Here is a 21,559-nt window from a genome sequence, read left to right as displayed (position 1 = left end):
TAGCTGTATTCAAGTGGCCTTTTTTTTGGGGGGGGGGTTCTCAAGCTAGCGTAGAGGCGAAGCGAGAGGGTCGACTCCGCCCAAAATCTGTCTGCGAGAAAATAAGTGTTAACATTACATTTTAGTCATTTAGCAGACGCTCTTATCCAGAGCGACTTACAGTGCATACATTATTATTATTTTTTTCATACCCCCTGTGGGAAACGAACCCACAACCCTGGCGTTGCAAACACCATGCTCTATCAACTGAGCTACATCCCTGCCGGCCATTCCCTCCCCTACCCTGGGCCAATTGCGCGCCGCCCCATGGGTCTCCCGGTCGCGGCCGGCTACAACAGAGCCTGGATTCGAACCAGGATCTCTAGTGGCACAGCTAGCACTGTGCTGCAGTGCCTTAGACCACTGCGCCACAAGTGAGGAGTTTTTGTATGGGGGGCAATGAGAGAGTATAGAATTTGCTCAAGATAAAAGTGAATTGCTATGTTGATAGGTGAGGCTTACAGTGAGGGAAAAAAGTATTTGATCCCCTGCTGATTTTGTACGTTTGCCCACTGACAAAGACATGATCAGTCTATAATTTTAATGGTAGGTTTATTTGAACAGTGAGACAGAATAACAACAACAAAATCCAGAAAAAACGCATGTCAAAAATGTTATAAATTGATTTGCATTTTAATGAAGGAAATAAGTATTTGACCCCTCTGCAAAACATGACTTAGTACTTGGTGGCAAAACCCTTGTTGGCAATCACAGAGGTCAGACGTTTCTTGTAGTTGGCCACCAGGTTTGCACACATCTCAGGAGGGATTTTGTCCCACTCCTCTTTGCAGATCTTCTCCAAGTCATTAAGGTTTCGAGGCTGACGTTTGGCAACTCGAACCTTCAGCTCCCTCCACAGATTTTCTATGGGATTAAGGTCTGGAGACTGGCTAGGCCACTCCAGGACCTTAATGTGCTTCTTCTTGAGCCACTCCTTTGTTGCCTTGGCTGTGTGTTTTGGGTCATTGTCATGCTGGAATACCCATCCACGACCCATTTTCAATGCCCTGGCAGGGAAGGAGGTTCTCACCCAAGATTTGACGGTACATGGCCCCGTCCATCGTCCCTTTGATGCGGTGAAGTTGTCCTGTCCCCTTAGCAGAAAAACACCCCCAAAGCATAATGTTTCCACCTCCATGTTTGATGGATGATTCAGAGGAGAACTGAGTGAAAGTGTTGTGGTCAGATGAGACCAAAATCAAGCTCTTTGGCATCAACTCAACTCGCCATGTTTGGAGGAGGAGGAATGCTGCCTATGACCCCAAGAACACCATTTCCACCGTCAAACATGGAGGTGGAAACATTATGCTTTGGGGGTGTTTTTCTGCTAAGGGGACAGGACAACTTCACAGCATCAAAGGGATGATGGACGGGGCCATGTACCATCAAATCTTGGGTGAGAACCTCCTTCCCTCAGCCAGGGCATTGAAAATGGGTTGTGGATGGGTATTCCAGCATGACAATGACCCAAAACACACGGCCAAGGCATCAAAGGAGTGGCTCAAGAAGAAGCACATTAAGGTCCTGGAGTGGCCTAGCCAGTCTCCAGACCTTAATCCCATCGAAAATCTATGGAGGGAGCTGAAGGTTGGAGTTGCCAAACATCAGCCTCGAAGCCTTAATGACTTGGAGAAGATCTGCAAAGAGGAGTGGGACAAAATCCCTCCTGAGATGTGTGCAAACCTGGTGGCCAACTACAAGAAACGTTTGACCTCTGTGATTGCCATCAAAGGTTTTGCCACCAAGTACTAAGTCATGTTTTGCAGAGGGGTCAAATCCTTATTTCCCTCATTAAAATGCAAATCAATTTATAACATCTTTGACATGCGTTTTTCTGGATTTTGTTGTTGTTATTCTGTCTCACTGTTCAAATAAACCTACCATTAAAAGTATAGACTGATTATGTCTTTGTCAGTGGGCAAACGTACAAAATCAGCAGGGGATCAAATACTTTTTTCCCTCACTGTATATATAGTTAGTACGAGTCAAAAGTTTGGACACACCTACTCATTCAAGGGTTTTTCTTTATTTTTACTATTTTCTACATTGTAGAATAATAGTGAAGACATCAAAACTATGAAATAACACATATGGAATCATGTAGTAACCAAAAAAAAGTGTTAAACAAATCAAAATATATTTTATATTTGAGATTCTTCAAAGTAGCCACCCTTTGCCTTGATGACAACTTTGCACACTCTTGGCATTCTCTCAACCAGCTTCATGAGGTAGTCACCTGGAATGCATTTCAATTAACAGGTGTACCTTGTTAAAAGTTCATTTGTGGAATTTCTTTCCTTCTTAATGCGTTTGAGCCAATCAGTTGTGTTGTGACAAGGTACGGGGGGTATACAGAAGATATCCCTATTTGGTAAAATACCAAGTCCATATTATGGCAAGAACAGCTCAAATAAGCAAAGAGAAACGACAGTCCATCATTAATTTAAGACATGAAGGTCAGTCAATCCGGACACTTTCAAGAACTTTTAAAGTTTTTTCAAGTGCAGTCGCAAAAACCATCAAGCACTATGATGAAACTGGCTCTCATGAGGACCGCCACAGGAAAGGAAGACCCAGAGTTACCTCTGCTGCAGAGGATAAATTCATTTTTGACATGCTTTTTTCTGGATTTTTTTGTTGTTATTCTGTCTTTCACTGTTCAAATAAACCTACCATTAAAATTATAGACTGATCATGTCTTTGTCAGTGGGCAAACGTACAAAATCAGCAGGGGATCAAATACTTTTTTCCCTCACTGTAGGTTATTAAATTGCTAGATTTTCTCTCCACCCGTGGCAAAATGTTTAGAACTGCAGAAAACTTTGCAACATTTTCTCTACGCACCATTACAAAATGTGTTGAATTGCAGGAAATTAACTTGAAAACGTACATTTATCTCTATGTCGCCAAGAGGGGGGCCCTCAACCAAATCTCGCTTAGGGCCCCCAAAAGGCTGCCAACTTTTACTGTTCACATCTGAACTTTAAAGGTGATAGGCCTATTATGCAGAACTGAGCCTGCACAGACTGCGCGAAAAAACAACAGTAAATGGGATAAGATGTTGACATGTGTCAAAGTTGCGTCAATTCAAATCTGGCATTAGGAACAAAAGAGGTCAACACGACTTCTAAGATATACTAGTTATTTTAATTAATGCAAAAACCTTCAATGGTAAATATGATGTTTCGTATATACGGGCTCTCTGAAATACCTCGCAGGGCACTTCAGAGAACTAATCCATTGTTTCAGATTCAATACTCAAATACTCTGACAGAGAGTTTCCCACCTCTCTGCTGACCAATTAGAGTAGACTTGAGCGTGGTTTAGACTTACTCAGCCAATCCGTTGATGCACAGGCTAGTCCCCCGCCTCTTAGCGCATCCCTGTTTTCAGGCATACGTTCATCATAACAACCTGTCATAGTGAGAAGAGCCAGCTCCCTTAGACACCATTCCTACGTCCAAGGATGGTTCACAGATCACAAAGAACCAGTATATTCCAGTATCTGGAGACAAAATCCCTATCTCACTTTACCCCCTAAAACAGCTCTTCACATCAATCACAGCTTGCCAGGTGTCACAACCTACATTAGCACAGTCCAGAATGCATTCTTTCTAAGTTAGTCATCCCATCAATTATAAAAATAATAAATCTCTCACACATGCTACAGTATCCAGTCTAAGATCAGCATATCCCAGGCATGTTATTCGGGTTTCTCAAAACTGGGATAGGAGCTTATTCGGGTTATTGCAAACGGGATATGATGATGTCACGGATTCTGCCGAGACTGCCCTTCCTTCTGGCTCGGGCAGGCTTCGGCGTTCGTCGTCACCGGAGTACTAGCTGCTGCCGCTCTATGTTATATGTTTCTATGTTCATTTGATTGTTGTCTGTTGTTGCACACCTGTTCCCTATTATGTTAGTTTGTCTTCCCTATTTAACCTGTTCCCGTCCACTGTGTGGTGTGCGTGTTTATTTGCTTGTACGAGTGTCATTTTGTGAGCGGGTTTGCGCCTTCCTTGTTGTTGGAGGTTTTTGCTTGTATTTCTTTACTACTCAGTAAAGTGGTTCTTCATCTCATTCTGTGTCCTACGCTTGACTCTGGCCTACCGCATTCCACCGACATTCGTGACAGATGATTATGTGTCAACTCAAAAACAGAATACTTGAGTATTCCGATTAATAACGAGATATTGGTGTGCATGTAAATGTGGTCAATGATTTATTATAGGTGATTTATTCCATGTAGGTCTACTTTGGTTTTCTTCATCCGTAGGCCTATGCTACAATTATCTTTGAATGAGAAAAAAATCGCTAGGCAAAACATTACTCACTGTCGCTGTGTGCGACATTTTAGGCTATTACTCTCGGTTTCTGTTTCTCTATTTCTTATAGAGAGCTGAGAACTAAACATTTAATATCTTAAGTGGAATGTTTCAGATGGTACTTCAGATGGAAGGATTGGGCTACACTGTTGCATAAAGTCAAGTTGCACTACAGCTGAGATACAGACACCCGGTCTTTCTCTTTTTTCTCCCTCACATTTCTCACATAGTTCTGTGCTGCTGCCCTGCGCTCCTTCCTGACTGCAGTCTCTCCCGAACCACATGGTTAGATAATTGTTGGACCGGAATGCATGTTAAAGTTAGTCTTCTCATGCCAAGTGTGTTGGGAGGTTATAAAACAGCTCAAATTGAATTTCTATTTGTCATTTTGATTTTATTCACTAAATGTTGTCTAATGTTACCTTCCAGAGTGTTATCCTGAGGTTGAAGCCCTATGAATGCGTAATAATAAACTGTATGCCATTTAAATAGGCTAGTCACCTCTAACTCTATCAGACCTTTACAAACTGCACACACTCTAACATTCAAGGTTCTCTTTTCATCATAGAGAGACTTTTAACAGCCAACAATCAAATTCAATCCATCAATCAAATGTATTTATAAAGCCCTTTTTAAATCAGCAGTTGTCACAAAGTGCTTATACAGAAACCCAGCTTAAAACCCCAAAGAGCAAGCAATGCAGATGTACAAGCACAGTGGCTAGGAAAAACTCGATAGAAAGTCAGGAACCTAGGAAGAAACCTAGAGAGGAACCAGGGTCTGAGGGGTGGCCAGTCCTCTTCTCGCTGTGCCGGGTGCCAATCTGAGATAGCCTACCAATCAATTTAATAAAAAACTCTGAATATATTTTTAATCTGAGTAATTAATGGTGACCCTCACAACTACCTGTTAACCAATATACATGTATGCAATTTAATCACAGTGGGCAAAAGTCAATCACCTTTTAAAAAAAAAGACATTTACCTTATCTATTATAGTCTATTGATCATCTGGATGGAAAAACACTACAAACATTTTATTCAGTTTTGTTTCTGAAATTGGGGTTTAATTCATTACCTTCTAGAGTAGACAAACGTGTTTTGAAAGACATTTATGAAAAGGTAGGCTATTATTTTGTTGTTCTATGTGCTATGTGACCATGGGCACAAGTTGAACGTGTCACACTAGCTACTCTCCCCTTTTTTCACATCAAACACAGTTTGCAAATGTTTGCTGATGTTTGTTTATGTTGCTAGCGATTTCAGACACATATTTCTACTTCTAGACATGTCCCACATTTGTATATAAAAGATCACACGCGAGAAGAACGTTGAACAACATTTATCTATACTTTCTATCGCCGATCTGTGTACTCACCAAAGATGGTGGATAAATGTCCCACTCATGCCATTTTACCATTGAAAAAAATGGGGAGGCTCTCCCATAGAATTAGGAATTAGAATCCTAGAATGGACATTAACCTTCTTATGATGGGATAAAGGTTAGCCATTTTGGTCAGGGAGTTGGTCAACCATGGTTTGCCAGTGCTGTGATAACATATGTGTAAAATAATGAATTTGAAGAATTTATCTGCACTGTATGTTTGTTAGCTAGCTATAGCCAATAATAATTATATATAATAATATAATAATCTAAAAGGATCTCTATGTGCTCTCCCATAGGCACCAATGTGATAGCAGCTGGGTCTGGTTTGCTTAGCTAATTAACTGTATATGTATATGGTATATATGTGTACACTGAGTGTACAAAACTTTAAGAACACCTTCCTAATATTGAAATGCATCCCCATCCCCCCACAGTTGTGTCAAGTTAGCTGGATGTCCTTTGGGGGGTGGACCATTCTTGATAAACACGGGAAACTTTCTCTGAATGGCACACACACAATCCATACCTCAGTTGTCTCAAGGCTTAAAAATCATTCTTTAACTTGTCTCCTACCCTTCATCTACACTGATTGAAGTGGATTTAATAAGTGACGTCAATAAGGGATCATAGCTTTCACCTGGATTCACCTGGTCAGTCTATGTCATGGAAAGAGCAGGTGTTCGTAATGTTTTGTACACTCAGTGTATATGTACAGTGCCTTCAGAAAGTATTCATACCCCTTGACGTATTCCACATTTTGTTGTGTTACAGCTCAAATTCAAAATTGATTAAATTGTTGTTGTTTTTCACACAGTTACACACAATACCCCATAATGACAAAGTGAAAACCTATTTTATTTTATTTTAGCACATTTATTGAAAATGAAATACAGAAATATCAAATTTACATAAGTATTCACACCCCTGAGTCAATACATGTTATTTTTTATTTTTTTATTTTTATTTTATTTGTTAGAATCACCTTTGGCAGCGATTACAGCTGTGAGTCTTTCTGGGTAAGTCTCTAACAGCTTTCCACACCTGGATTGTCCAACATTTTCCCATTATTCTTTAAACAATTCTTCAAGCTCTGTCAAATTAGTTGTTGATCATTGCTAGACAGCCATTTTCAAGTCTTTCCATAGATTTTCATTTAATTGTTTTAAGAAGGTCATACCATGGATCATTTAGCTATTTGATTTTGAATTTTAGGACCCATTTAGGTATAAAAATATATATACACTACCGGTCAAAAGTTTTACAACACCTATTCATTTAAGGGTTTTTCATTATTTGTACTATTTTCTACATTGTAGAATAATAGTGAAGACATCAAAACTACGAAATAACACATATGGAATCATGTAGTAACCAAAAAAGTGTTAAACAAATCAAAATATATTTTATATTTGAGATTCTTTAAGTAGCCACCCTTGATGTCTGAGTGTTGGAGCGTGCCCCTGGCTATCCGTAAAAAAACATACAGTGGGGAGAACAAGTATTTGATACACTGCCGATTTTGCAGGTTTTCCTACTTACAAAGCATGTAGAGGTCTGTAATTTTTATCATAGGTACACTTCAACTGTGAGAGACGGAATCTAAAACAAAAATCCAGAAAATCACATTGTATGATTTTTAAGTAATTAATTTGCATTGTATTGCATGACATAAGTATTTGATACATCAGAAAAGCAGAACTTAATATTTGGTACATAAACCTTTGTTTGCAATTACAGAGATCATAGGTTTCCTGTAGGTCTTGACCAAGTTTGCACACACTGCAGCAGGGATTTTGGCCCACTCCTCCATACAGACCTTCTCCAGATCCTTCAGCTTTCGGGGCTGTCGCTGGGCAATACGGACTTTCAGCTCCCTCCAAAGATTTTCTATTGGGTTCAGGTCTGGAGACTGGCTAGGCCACTCCATGACCTTGAGATGCTTCTTACGGAGCCACTCCTTAGTTGCCCTGGCTGTGTGTTTCGGGTCGTTGTCATGCTGGAAGACCCAGCCACGACCCATCTTCAATGCTCTTACTGAGGGAAGGAGGTTGTTGGCCAAGATCTCGCGATACATGGCCCTATCCATCCTCCCCTCAATACGGTGCAGTCGTCCTGTCCCCTTTGCAGAAAAGCATCCCCAAAGAATGATGTTTCCACCTCCATGCTTCACGGTTGGGATGGTGTTCTTGGGGTTGTACTCATCCTTCTTCTTCCTCCAAACACGGCGAGTGGAGTTTAGACCAAAAAGCTCTATTTTTGTCTCATCAGACCACATAACCTTCTCCCATTCCTCCTCTGGATCATCCAGATGGTCATTGGCAAACTTCAGACGGGCCTGGACATGCGCTGGCTTGAGCAGGGGGAACTTGCGTGCGCTGCAGGATTTTAATCCATGACGGCGTAGTGTGTTACTAATGGTTTTCTTTGAGACTGGGGTCCCAGCTCTCTTCAGGTCATTGACCAGGTCCTGCCGTGTAGTTCTGGGCTGATCCCTCACCTTCCTCATGATCATTGATGCCCCACGAGGTGAGATCTTGCATGGAGCCCCAGACCGAGTCGATTGACCGTCATCTTGAACTTCTTCCATTTTCTAATAATTGCGCCAACAGTTGTTGCCTTCTCACCAAGCTGCTTGCCTATTGTCCTGTAGCCCATCCCAGCCTTGTGCAGGTCTACAATTTTATCCCTGATGTCCTTACACAGCTCTCTGGTCTTGGCCATTGTGGAGAGGTTGGAGTTTGTTTGATTGAGTGTGTGGACAGGTGTCTTTTATACAGGTAACGAGTTCAAACAGGTGCTGTTAATACAGGTAATGAGCGGAGAACAGGAGGGCTTCTTAAAGAAAAACTAACAGGTCTGTGAGAGCTGGAATTCTTACTGGTTGGTAGGTGATCAAATACTTATGTCATGCAATAAAATGCAAATTAATTACTTAAAAATCATACAATGTGATTTTCTGGATGTTTGTTTTAGATTCTGTCTCTCACAGATGAAGTGTACCTATGATAAATAAATTACAGACCTCTACATGCTTTGTAAGTAGGAAAACCTGCAAAATCGGCAGTGTATCAAATACTTGTTCTCCCCACTGTATATATAACAAGAAAATGATGCCGTCTGGTTTGCTTAATAGAAGGAATTTGAAATGATTTATACTTTTACTTTTACTTTTGATACTTAAGTATATTTTAGCAATTACATTGACTTTTTATACTTAAGTATATTTCAAACCAAATACTTTTAGACTTTAGTAGTATTTTACTGGGTGACTTTCACTTTTACTTGAGTCATTTTCTAGTAAGGTATTATTAGTTTTACTCAAGTATGTCAATTGGGTACTTTTTGCACCACTGTCCCTAGATTTATGCCCATTGGTTGAAAGAACGGAAAGTGGTTATTGCACGAGTGAGCCCATAGGTTATTCAGGAAGCGTGTTGGAATTGTGCCATGCTCATAGGCTGAAGTTAATAGGTGAATGACATTCCACACACTTGCTAATAGTGAAGTAGGAGGAGAGACGTGACGCTATGCTGACAAGGTGACATTATAAACACTACCATGTAAATACCTGCTAAGCTTATGAGGTAGCATTATAAACACTACCATATAAATAACTGCTATTCTTATGAGGTAACTTTATAAACACTACCATATGAATACCTGCTATGCTGATGTGTTACCCTTATAGACATAATTTACAAATGAAGCATGTGTTTAGTGAGTCCATCAGATCAGAGGCAGTATGAATGACCAGGGATGTTCTCTTGATAAGTGTGTGAATTTGACAATTTTCCTGTCCTGCTAAGCATTCACAATGTAACGAGTACTTTTGGGTGTCAGGGAAAATGTGTGGAGTAAAAAGTACATAATTTTCTTTAGGATTGTAGTAAAGTAAAGTACAGATACCCCAAAGTTACCTCAGATGTTTGAAATGTGTTATGCATTGGATCTTGTTATTGAAACTACTGTAATGTAATTCCAATGAACACATTTTAAAATGTCACTTTTGTCAGACGGACTTTTATTCTGAATACCAAAGAAGTGGAAGTAGACAACTTTTATTCTGAGAAAAACTTGCAACAAACACCGGAAGTTGGTGAAGCTAGGTGGACATTGCATTTTGCTAACTGACCCTTACCTGTAGGTCTTTTTCTAGTGTTATACCAACAAGTTCGTTGGGAATTGTGTGGATTTTTACAAAGAACATCGTACCAAACTTAACTTTGTCAATTTGCAGGTAAGTGGCTTAAATTCGCTAGCTACAGTACTAGTAGCTAGCTATCTTCTCAAGCTTATGGACTGTTAGGCTACCAGCTAACGTTCACTAGATAGCTAGCTAATGAAATCGCATTATTTGTTGATTTAGCTAGCTAGCAGCAAAGGCATTTAGTTGGTAACTCGCCAACGGTACTGCTGCTTTTTGTTGGAAAACTGAAGCTATGAAGATATATTTAGTAGAGTAGTCAGGGTAGCTACTGTAGCTAACTAATTATGTTTGCTCGAGGTAGTTAGCTAGCTAACATTACAATCATATTTTGACTGACTAGTTAGCTGGTTTGTTAACTTTAGCAAGTTATCATAATCTTTTGTATAACTACCTGTTCCTCTCTGCGAAACACACCCTGACTAACTAGCTATCTAACCAACTAGCTAGCTAACTAGTCGCGCAGGCGCCGGTGATGATGTCCCTCTAACAAACTGACTAACCCCCTTGGCTTGAACCACTGTCACTTAACCTCGCTGGCTAGCTAGCTTAGCTTGCCAACTGTCAGAATGTTTGTGCTTGATGATACTTTCACCTAGCTTCGTCCCGCAACTAGCAATTTAAATGACATTTAGACTTTTACTTTTAATGTGACAGATGGCATTTGGTTAAAGGTACAAGACTGTGTACATATCTGTCTATGTTGGCAAAATTACTACATATCCCATTGAGCCAAGCAGGGAGAGGCTGGCAGTTCCAAGACTAGTCAGAAACGTCCAGCTAACCTTAAGCCAATGACGCCGGTGGATCTCAAAACTGAACTTGGATCTGCGTTATGTAGCAATGATATCCTTCGCCAACGTTGTCTTACGACAGATAGCTTGAAACCAGTCATGACTATTCAACAAAACAATAAATTAAGTTTCTTTCCAGCAAATGTCTTAGTTACATGATTGTATAACTAGCAAATTAGTTTTGAAGTTGAGGGTCCAGTATTCATGAAGTTTGTCAATGACGAAAACTAACAGTGCAGCTAGTTTAGCCAGGGAAAACTGGGAAAAACAAGCTTGGGACAGGATATAACTGGGCGCACATGCACACTAGGCTAATTCAGGAGATGGATTGTAGTTTTTTATGCCCTGATATCATCACAGTTGATAACTTCACAGTGTCGCACTCCCAGAGTGCAAAGAACCTTTGTCTGACCCTTGACAACACCCTGTTGTTCTCTGCAAACATCAAAGCAGTGACCCGCTCCTGCAGGTTCATGCTCTACAATATCCGTAGAGTACGATCCTACCTCACACAGGAAGCGGCACAGGTCCTAATCCAGGCACTTGTCCTCTCCCGTCTGGACTACTGCAACTACTGCTAGCTTCGACTGGAGCCAGCGGAGTGTGCGGAGGAGCGGGGTGACATGAGAGAACTTGGGAAGGTCGAACCCCTGCAACTTATCCAGAATGCAGCCCCTCTGGTTTTCAACCTTCCCAAGTTCTCTTATGTCACCTCGCTCCTCCGCACACTCCACTGGCTTCCATTCAAAGCTCGCATCCACTGCAATACCCCCCTCCCTCCCCCAGTCGTCTACCTTGACTCTTCCAGTAGATGACTCCCCCTCACCACTCTATAGCATCCCCAGAGACCCTCCTCTTTTGCACTCCTCTCCTGTCTCCTCTCGCAAGGAGATATAGAAAAGTTAAGAGGAGCGAGAGAGAGAAGCTTCCACTCTTTGTTTGATACTGTTGTTTTTGGTGATAAATAAGACAAGTCAATATGGCTGGAATGCGCAGGCGGCATTCCTTGGCCGTCCCGGCGATGGGCTTGGGTATTGGCCGGGGCAGCTTGGTGAGTCCTATCTGATATTCTGCCAAAGACTAGACTAGTGCTTGTCTTTAGGCTATGGCTACATATGAGTTGATTTGATTGAACAAACAGCAACAGTCAGCTATGTTGCCTATGACTAGTAATTGGCTATCTACATTTGATTTGATTCACATTTCAATGATTTGTTATTGTGCCACCTTTTTAAGAACAGAAGTGTATCAAGAGGAGTTTTCTTGTTGATACTGCTGGCAAATAAATGAATGCAGGCTATACAGCAAGGTCCTGAAGATTATGATGTTGGGGATGATGATCTAACCTGGTGTGGCTCCATGATCTGTTCACCTCTTCAGCTGAAGAAGTCACGGTTAGGATGGGTAGACTATTCCAGTTTTAATGGTATTTCCTGGTTGTTCATTTTATTCCAATGTTATTAGCTATGGCATACATAGGAGCTCAGTTTCTCATCTTCTTCTCTAGTCTTTAGTTTCTAACACCATTCCTGCCATGATTGGATCCTGGCTAGTCCTCCCAGTTGTCTGCCCTTCGGACGATATCTATAAGGCTAGCTACCGTGAATCTGGTTTCATCATCTCACATGGCATTGCCTCGCCGAAGACCGAAATATAATGCTTCATGTTCCTTCACTGCCCCCATTTGACCATTTTATGAATGAGTTCCTCTATGTGTCTAGACAGTGAGCGGTGTTGTCTGTGTGTCTGCTGACTGTAATGGTTACAGGCTGCTGAACCATATGACTGGGTGTGTGACTGTGTCCTCAGGCTGTCTGTGGCCTAGCTAGCTTAGAGTCAGCTGGTTGACATTCAGACAGAGGGAACTAGGCCTAATGATATGTCATCGACAATATGTTGTTTGGTTCTAGTTCTTGTTGTGGAATAGGCCTTTATCAGATATTTTACCTCTCAGCCTCATCCTAGCTGTCTATATGGCCTAGCTAGTAGACAGGAGTCAGCTGTCTGACATTCACAGGGAACTATGCCTATTGGCTTAATGGGGAAGCCTGACGACTCACACTCAATTCTTCACCACATACAGTACTTGAGTCTGAGACTGCCAACATTGAAGTTGTTTGTGGTGACGAGGGGCATTGTGCAAAACAAATTCAGCAGTGATTGGATTGTCTCTAACCAATCATAGTATAAAAGCCAATTATACATTTTCAAACCGCCGCTTTACCCACGTATTCTGGCCCAACCCATCGGTTTCTGGACCAATCAGACGGGCCCAAATGTGTTCACATTCGGTGAAGGGTCGGGGAGGTACTCCGATCCAGACTCCTTGCGGAGAAGAAACGAACGTCCGTGGTTGTGGTGCAGTGTTGGCCGGAGAAAGGAGTCTGGGTAGCCAGGCAACTAATGGGGCATCGAGTTGAGGGGAAATGGATATGCCATCGACAACTACACTGCTCAAAAAAATAAAGGGAACACTTAAACAACACAGCCTAGATCTGAATGAATGAAATAATCTTATTAAATACTTATTTCTTTACATAGTTGAATGTGCTGACAACAAAATCACACAAAAATTATCAATGGAAATCAAATTTATCAACCCATGGAGGTCTGGATTTGGAGTCACCCTCAAAATTAAAGTGGAAAACCACACTACAGGCTGATCCAACTTTGATGTAATGTCCTTAAAACATGTCAAAATGAGGCTCAGTAGTGTGTGTGGCCTCCACGTGCCTGTATGACCTCCCTACAACGCCTGGGCATGCTCCTGATGAGGTGGCGGATGGTCTCCTGAGGGATCTCCTCCCAGACCTGGACTAAAGCATCCGCCAACTCCTGGACAGTCTGGTGCAGCGTGGCGTTGGTGGATGGAGCGAGACATGATGTCCCAGATGTGCTCAATTGGATTCAGGTCTGGGGAACGGGCAGGCCAGTCCATAGCATCAATGCCTTCCTCTTGCAGGAACTGCTGACACACTCCAGCCACATGAGGTCTAGCATTGTCTTGCATTAGGAGGAACCCAGGGCCAACCGCACCAGCATATGGTCTCACAAGGGGTCTGAGGATCTCATCTCGGTACCTAATGGCAGTCAGGCTACCTCTGGCGAGCACATGGAGGGCTGTGCGGCCCCCCAAAGAAATGCCACCCCACACCATGACTGACCCACCGCCAAACCGGTCATGCTGGAGGATGTTGCAGGCAGCAGAACGTTCTCCACGGCGTCTCCAGACTCTGTCACGTCTGTCACATGTGCTCAGTGTGAACCTGCTTTCATCTGTGAAGAGCACAGGGCGGCAGTGGCGAATTTGCCAATCTTGGTGTTCTCTGGCAAATGCCAAACGTCCTGCACGGTGTTGGGCTGTAAGCACAACCCCCACCTATGGACGTCGGGCCCTCATACCACCCTCATGGAGTCTGTTTCTGACCGTTTGAGCAGACACATGCACATTTGTGGCCTGCTGGAGGTCATTTTGCAGGGCTCTGGCAGTGCTCCTCCTGCTCCTCCTTGCACAAAGGCGGAGGTAGCAGTCCTGCTGCTGGGTTGTTGCCCTCCTACGGCCTCCTCCACGTCTCCTGATGTACTGGCCTGTCTCCTGGTAGCGCCTCCATGCACTGGACACTACGCTGACAGACACAGCAAACCTTCTTGCCACAGCTCGCATTGATGTGCCATCCTGGATGAGCTGCACTACCTGAGCCACTTGTGTGGGTTGTAGACTCCGTCTCATGCTACCACTAGGGTGAAAGCACCGCCAGCATTCAAAAGTGACCAAAACATCAGCCAGGAAGCATAGGAACTGAGAAGTGGTCTGTGGTCATCACCTGCAGAACCACTTCTTTATTGGGGGTGTCTTGCTAATTGCTTATAATTTCCACCTGTTGTCTATTCCATTTGCACAACAGCATGTGAAATGTATTGTCAATCAGTGTTGCTTCCTAAGTGGACAGTTTGATTTCACAGAAGTGTGATTGACTTGGAGTTACATTGTGTTGTTTAAGTGTTCCCTTTATTTTTTTGAGCAATGTATTATTCAGTTAAATTTCACATTTCATGGCTTAAAGTCTTAAAGATGATAACAACATCAGTGTTCTTACTGACCACTTGCAGTGGCTCAGTGTACAACAACAGACCTTGCTCTCTGTCCCTCCAACAACCATCAGTATACTCTGCTCCACCCTCTAATGACCCGTTGTGTCCCCCTCTCTCTCCCCCCTCCCCAGCTCTTCAGCAGCCCCCTCCTGAGCAAGATGAGTGCAGACGGGGGCGGCAAGCCTGCCAAGGTGGGCTCAGTGGTGGAGGTGATCGGTAAGGGCCAGCGTGGCACCGTGGCTTACGTGGGCGCCACGCTCTTCGCCACGGGCAAGTGGGTGGGCGTGATCCTTGACGAGCCCAAGGGCAAGAACGACGGCACGGTCCAGGGGAAGAGATACTTTCACTGCGATGAGAACTGTGGTATCTTTGTGCGCCAGTCCCAGGTAAGCTAAGCTTACACGCCACCCGATATAGACACTTTATATGCACTCTAATGCAGATGTACACACACACACACGCGCATAAGGGGAAGAAAAGATGTCTGAAGGTGAGACATCATTTTAGTGGGCATAATCTACTTGCATAGGAACAATAGTATTCACAAACACACACTCAGTGGTGGACTGACGTATTGAGCATCTCTCTCCCTCTTTATCTTTGTCAGATCCAGCTAGTAGAAGATGGATCCAGTGGCACCTCTCCAGACACCCCAGAAGCTGCAACTGCCAAGTTCCTGCCCAAGCAGAAAGGTGAGCTGGATAACAAAGCTTTATACTGTAATTTAGGCCTCCTACAAGGTCTGGGCCCCTATTCATAAAGTGTCTCAGAGCAGGAGTGCTGATCTAGGATCAGTTTTGCCTTTCAAATCATTATTAATAAGATTACATGGACAGAGGGGACCTGATACTAGATCAGCACTCATGCGTTGAGACTGTGAATACTGGCCCTGGTGCTCATCTTAGACCACTCATAAGACTACGCTGTAAAACTTTACATTGATGATATTAAAAAATGATTTATAAATGTTTTATAAGTAGTTTATAAACTAAAATGAGTTTGTGTTATATCTCAAAATCTAATTTTTTTCCCCAGACATTCCTGAGACTCCGAAATCAGTCAAACAGGTGCAGTAACAATACAGGCAGTATATGGCTTGTTTTAGAATGATTTCCTTCCCTGTGTTGATTTCTACTCCTCCCTCTCCTCTTCCCCTCCCTCCCCTCTCTCCTTTTTTCAAGTGATTGACCTCTATTTCCCATACTTCTCTCTCTCTATCCCTCTCTCCTCTCCTATTCCCCCAAATACCGTTACAGATGCCCATTCCCAAAAAGGTATAGATATTTAAACTATGCTAATCTGCCTTGCCCTGGTGCCTGCTTGTCACGTTTTCTTTTTCAACACATCAGCATTTTTTTATTTAGAATTTGGCTATTCAGGGTCATATTTTTGCTCAACAGTAATATATTTTCTGTAGTTTGTCTTTTGGAGTTTCTACCTCAACTGCTTCACATGGACATTTTGTGTCTTCATTTTTTTCTGTGGTTTCATGAGACATTTGGGAGCATGATTTCACATTTTCAGGCTGTTAGGCTAATTATTTCGATTGCATTTTTTAGTTAACCTTTCAGAGACAAGTGTATGCTTGCTTGGGTTGTGATGCGCCGTGTTTGTGCCTGCACATCACTTGGGATTGGAATTGTACTAATTTGATATACCTCTTAAAATCAACTTCACCCGCTCATCTATTACAGTATGTCTTCAGATTTTGAACATAATAGTTATGGTCAGTACATACTTGCGTAAAGACTTAAGTGGTTAATCCAGTAACACACAGTAGTAATCCTGCCTGTAGAGTGATATGTGTGTAGACTAATCTTAACACTGTGTGTTTCGGCTCCTCTCGTATTGCTAATTGCTGCCCTCACTTCCTCTGCTGTGGCCTATGTCTATCTGTGTGTGTGTCCTCTATTCTCTCCTCCGCCTCTACCCACCCTCCTCCAGTCCGTAACCTGCCGTAGTACCAAGGTGAGCGTTTGAACATCAGACAGACAGACATTCAGTGAGGTAACAGGGGTAACTAAGAGGGAAGAGTTCACCTGTCATTTTGTATATCATATGAAATGAAACATGGGTTATAGCTCTTAGATGTAGATGGTGTAGGAATATAGCAGGTTATCTACAGTCTAGAAATTATGTTTAGTGTGCGATATTGCAGCTAGGTCTTCTCTGATAGTAGCCAATATTTAACATGCAGTATGTCACACACTCGGTACATGGAGTATGTGTATCTGCATCGGCCTAACTACAGAATGTGAGTGTAGTAGAGTGTATAAAGTTGATATAGAGAATGCCCACAGGAAGAGAGATTGCAGCAGCAGACAGTTCTTCAAGCCCTAACAGAGTCTACTCTATCACACACCACAACAGTTGAACACTCCTGGTCGCCTCTCCTACTCCAGCTCCCTCCCCTCCCTCCGCATGGTACGTTCCTTCCTCAAACCACCTGACCCCCACAGGGACATACCAACTCAGGTCCTGGAGGGGTGAACTCTGGTCCTTCTGGTCATTGGTCAAAATCCCTACAATAACTGGAATGACTACAGCATATATAGTTAGTTATTCAACCAAGTCCCCACAAAAGGAAAACAGTAACTTACTGCTGTAGTTGACCTACCATCTACGACCAGAGTTCACAATTTTCCACATAGTTCAGTTAACCTGTACCAGTTCCTTCAAGGACAGTTGATACTTTTTAGTGTAGGCCAGATCAGCACAGGGAGTGGAGACTTATATGGCACTGGGTGTGGCATTCTATCACCTGTGTGCCAGGGGTGTTGACTCACAATGACATGTTCACTTTACCATGGGTTGACCTGAGTTCACCTGGGTTTGTTCTTCTGTTCTTAGCCTGAGTGCCAGTCTGTTTCTGCTCTCTTGCCAACTCCTTATAGATGAATGACAGCAATGGAGTTGGTAAGAGCACAATCAGATCTAGAACCAGACTATGTACCTGTCTTCTGGGTGGCAGTCTGTTTCACTATGATCACTGGGATTAACAGGTAATGGTGCTGTCTCACGGATGTAGTTTTCTCTTTTACATGCGTTTACTTTTATTTCTTGATTCCTTCCTGTTCTTTTCCTCTCTATCTTTTCTCCATCTCTCCCTGCCCCCTCCTCTTCCCGTCCCCAGACCCCCCGAGTCTTAGCCACCCCCGCCTCTGGTCTGTCCAGCTCTCTGTCCAGGGAGGATGTCAGTGAGGGCAGCCTGTCTTCCAAGGGTGCACTGGGGGCTCCCGTGGTCCCCCTGCCCAGCGGCACTCCCGCCACGCCCGGAGCTCCTCCCCCTGCCACCCCTAGCAAGGTCAGTCCATAACCCTCCACCCTGGCCAATCAGATCATTACGTAAGGTAGTACTCCAATTCTGGTTCTGGAGAGTTAGTGTGTGTACTGTGTGTAGGCTTTTGTTCTAGAACATCAAGAAAACACCATAGTCAAATAATCATTATGACATTGATAAGTTGATGGATGTTTTTAGTGCTGGGCTGGAACAAAAGCCTGCATTACCTGAAGCTCTCCAGAACCAGAGTTGGGGACCACTGATCTAAACCCAAGGTATCACCTCAATCCATTGTTTCCTCATTTGTCATATACATCGTCTGTTGACTGTTCCATCCGTGTTGTCATTGTAAACAGGCAGAGCCTCCCGTATCGAAGCAGGTAGGGTAACAGTATTTGGATGCATGCATAGATCTGGCCTGGGCATGTTGTTTGACCAACTAACAAGAGTTAACAGGGTGTTTCAGAAGAGCGCTTCTCCACAACCTCACTACTACTGCACTTCCACAATGTGCCCACAGAGAGCAGAGTTTCCATCTTTGGTTTCATGCCAGTGTAAATGTGTCACTGTAATGACGGTCCTTGGTGGTGGGAGCATGTATTTACGCTGTGTGGTGTGGGGGGTTTTGTATGCGGGTGCTTTAGACTCTCTCTGAGATGTCCACTATCCCCTTTCTCATGGTTAAAAATGCCTTTCCCAATTCATCACAAATCAACATGTAGTGATTCTCTGTGTGCTCCTCCCTCTTGCCTCTCTCCACTTCCTCTTTATTCCGTTCTTCCCCCAGGAGGAGGAGTCTCTGCGAGGTCAGGTGAAGGATCTAGAGGAGAAGCTGGAGACCCTGATGATGAAGCGGGCGGAGGACAAGGTCAAGCTGAAGGAGCTGGAGAAATACAAGATCCAGCTGGAGCAGCTGCAGGAGTGGAAGACCAAGATGCAGGAGCAGCAGGCCGACCTCCAGAAACAACTCAAAGAGGCCAAGAAGGTAACGAGTACTAGTACCCACCATAGAAATGAATAAATCACTTTGATGACTTATGGGTACCTGTCCACTTTCCCTATTAGATAAGAAACATGTTCAATGAACAGTAAATCATGATATTCTATTTGACAACAGTTCGTATTTTTCTTACAGGGTAACTGATAAGAGGTAACTGATGTAATTGTCTTCTATGTAAAGTGAGAGTACTGATGATTTCAACTCCCCTCTTTCAGGATGCTCGGGAGGCCCTGGAGTCTAAAGACCGCTACATGGAGGAGATGTCAGACACGGCGGACGCCATCGAGATGGCCACACTGGACAAGGAGATGGCAGAGGAGCGGTCGGAGAGCCTGCAGGTGGAGGTGGAGTCACTGAAGGAGAAGTTGGAGGAGCTCACCATGGACCTGGAGATCATCAAACACGAGGTCGAGGAGAAAGGTCAGAATTCACAGTTAACTCTACAGGGTGATAGTATTCATTGATTGGTAGTGTGTTGACCTACCCTAAGGGGAAAAATAAAGACTGAATTGACCTTATAGCTAACGTTACCAAATTTGGAAGCAACACTATTATGATTGTGAGGTTGAGGAGAAAGGTCAGAGGTCACTAGTAGTGTGTTAGTGTAAAAGATTGCTCAATTTATAGTCTCGTCCTTCCTGGAGTTTAATGTCGATCCCTTTTTACTACAGGGATTATTGAGTAGCTACCCAAATGTGTGTGTGTGTATATATACACTGGGGGAAAAAAGTATTTAGTCAGCCACCAATTGTGCAAGTTCTCCCACTTAAAAAGATGAGAGGCCTGTCATTTTCATCATAGGTACACGTCAACTATGACAGACAAATTGAGAAAAAAAAATCCAGAAAATCACATTGTAGGATTTTTAATGAATTTATTTGCAAATTATGGTGGAAAATAAGTATTTGGTCACCTACAAACAAGCAAGATTTCTGGCTCTCACAGACCTGTAACTTCTTCTTTAAGAGGCTCCTCTGTCCTCCTCTCGTTACCTGTATTAATGGCACCTGTTTGAACTTGTTATCAGTATAAAAGACACCTGTCCACAACCTCAAACAGTCACACTCCAAACTCCACTATGGCCAAGACCAAAGAGCTGTCAAAGGACACCAGAAACAAAATTGTAGATCTGCACCAGGCTGGAAAGACTGAATCTGTAATAGGTAAGCAGCTTGGTTTGAAGAAATCAACTGTGGGAGCAATTATTAGGAAATGGAAGACATACAAGACCACTGATAATCTCCCTCGATCTGGGGCTCCACGCAAGATCTCACCCCGTGGGGTCAAAATGATCACAAGAACGGTGAGCCAAAATCCCAGAACCACACGGGGGGACCCAGTGAATGACCTGCAGAGAGCTGGGACCAAAGTAACAAAGCCTACCATCAGTAACACACTACGCCGCCAGGGACTCAAATCCTGCAGTGCCAGACGTGTCCCCCTGCTTAAGCCAGTACATGTCCAGGCCCGTCTGAAGTTTGCTAGAGTGCATTTGGATGATCCAGAAGAGGATTGGGAGAATGTCATATGGTCAGATGAAACCAAAATAGAACTTTTTGGTAAAAACTCAACTCGTCGTGTTTGGAGGACAAAGAATGCTGAGTTGCATCCAAAGGACACCATACCTACTGTGAAGCATGGGGGTGGAAACATCATGCTTTGGGGCTGTTTTTTCTGCAAAGGGACCAGGACGACTGATCCGTGTAAAGGAAAGAATGAATGGGGCCATGTATCGTGTGATTTTGAGTGAAAACCTCCTTCCATCAGCAAGGGCATTGAAGATGAAACGTGGCTGGGTCTTTCAGCATGACAATGATCCCAAACACACCGCCCGGGCAACGAAGGAGTGGCTTCGTAAGAAGCATTTCAAGGTCCTGGAGTGGCCTAGCCAGTCTCCAGATCTCAACCCCATAGAAAATCTTTGGAGGGAGTTGAAAGTCCGTGTTGCCTAGCGACAGCCCCAAAACATCACTGCTCTAGAGGAGATCTGCATGGAGGAATGGGCCAAAATACCAGCAACAGTGTGTGAAAACCTTGTGAAGACTTACAGAAAACGTTTGACCTGTATTGAGAAACTTTTGTTATTGACCAAATACTTATTTTCCACCATAATTTGCAAATAAATTCATTAAACATCATACAATGTGATTTTCTGGATTTTTTTTTCTCATTTTGTCTGTCATAGTTGACGTGTACCTATGATGAAAATTACAGGCCTCTCTCATCTTTTTAAGTGGGAGAACTTGCACAATTGGTGGCTGACTAAATACTTTTTCCCCCCACTGTGTGTGTGTGTGTGTGTGTGTGTGTGTGTGTGTGTGTGTGTGTGTGTGTGTGTGTGTGTGTGTGTGTGTGTGTGTGTGTGTGTGTGTGTGTGTGTGTGTGTGTGTGTGTGTATGTATTTTTTTCCTAACAAAAAACATACAAAGTAGCTATAAT

General features: G+C 43.2%; 1 protein-coding gene across 6 annotated transcripts in view; it reads left to right on the top strand.

The window, feature by feature from the left end:
* The first annotated feature begins 9,836 nt into the window (after nt 1-9,836).
* Nucleotides 9,837-21,559, top strand: part of LOC121571307 (dynactin subunit 1) — a 30,942-nt gene continuing 19,219 nt past the window's right edge. Inside the window, exons 1-10 of one of the 6 annotated variants that reach the window (XM_041882704.2) lie at nt 9,837-9,987; nt 14,972-15,226; nt 15,448-15,532; nt 15,876-15,907; nt 16,097-16,114; nt 16,785-16,808; nt 17,974-18,144; nt 18,477-18,500; nt 18,908-19,105; nt 19,336-19,540. In XM_041882704.2, coding sequence (XP_041738638.2) covers nt 14,999-15,226; nt 15,448-15,532; nt 15,876-15,907; nt 16,097-16,114; nt 16,785-16,808; nt 17,974-18,144; nt 18,477-18,500; nt 18,908-19,105; nt 19,336-19,540 — 985 coding nt within the window. In that variant the 5' untranslated portion in view covers nt 9,837-9,987; nt 14,972-14,998. The remainder of the gene's footprint in view (nt 9,988-14,971; nt 15,227-15,447; nt 15,533-15,875; nt 15,908-16,096; nt 16,115-16,784; nt 16,809-17,973; nt 18,145-18,476; nt 18,501-18,907; nt 19,106-19,335; nt 19,541-21,559) is intronic. The other 5 variants (XM_045222086.1, XM_041882707.2, XM_041882705.2 and 2 more) reach the window with 5 other exon arrangements.

The sequence above is a fragment of the Coregonus clupeaformis genome, chromosome 8 (assembly GCF_020615455.1).
Source record: "Coregonus clupeaformis isolate EN_2021a chromosome 8, ASM2061545v1, whole genome shotgun sequence".
Taxonomy (NCBI): domain Eukaryota; kingdom Metazoa; phylum Chordata; class Actinopteri; order Salmoniformes; family Salmonidae; genus Coregonus; species Coregonus clupeaformis.
The sequence above is the reverse complement of the archived record's forward strand: the minus strand, read 5'-3'. Positions and strand labels throughout refer to the sequence as shown.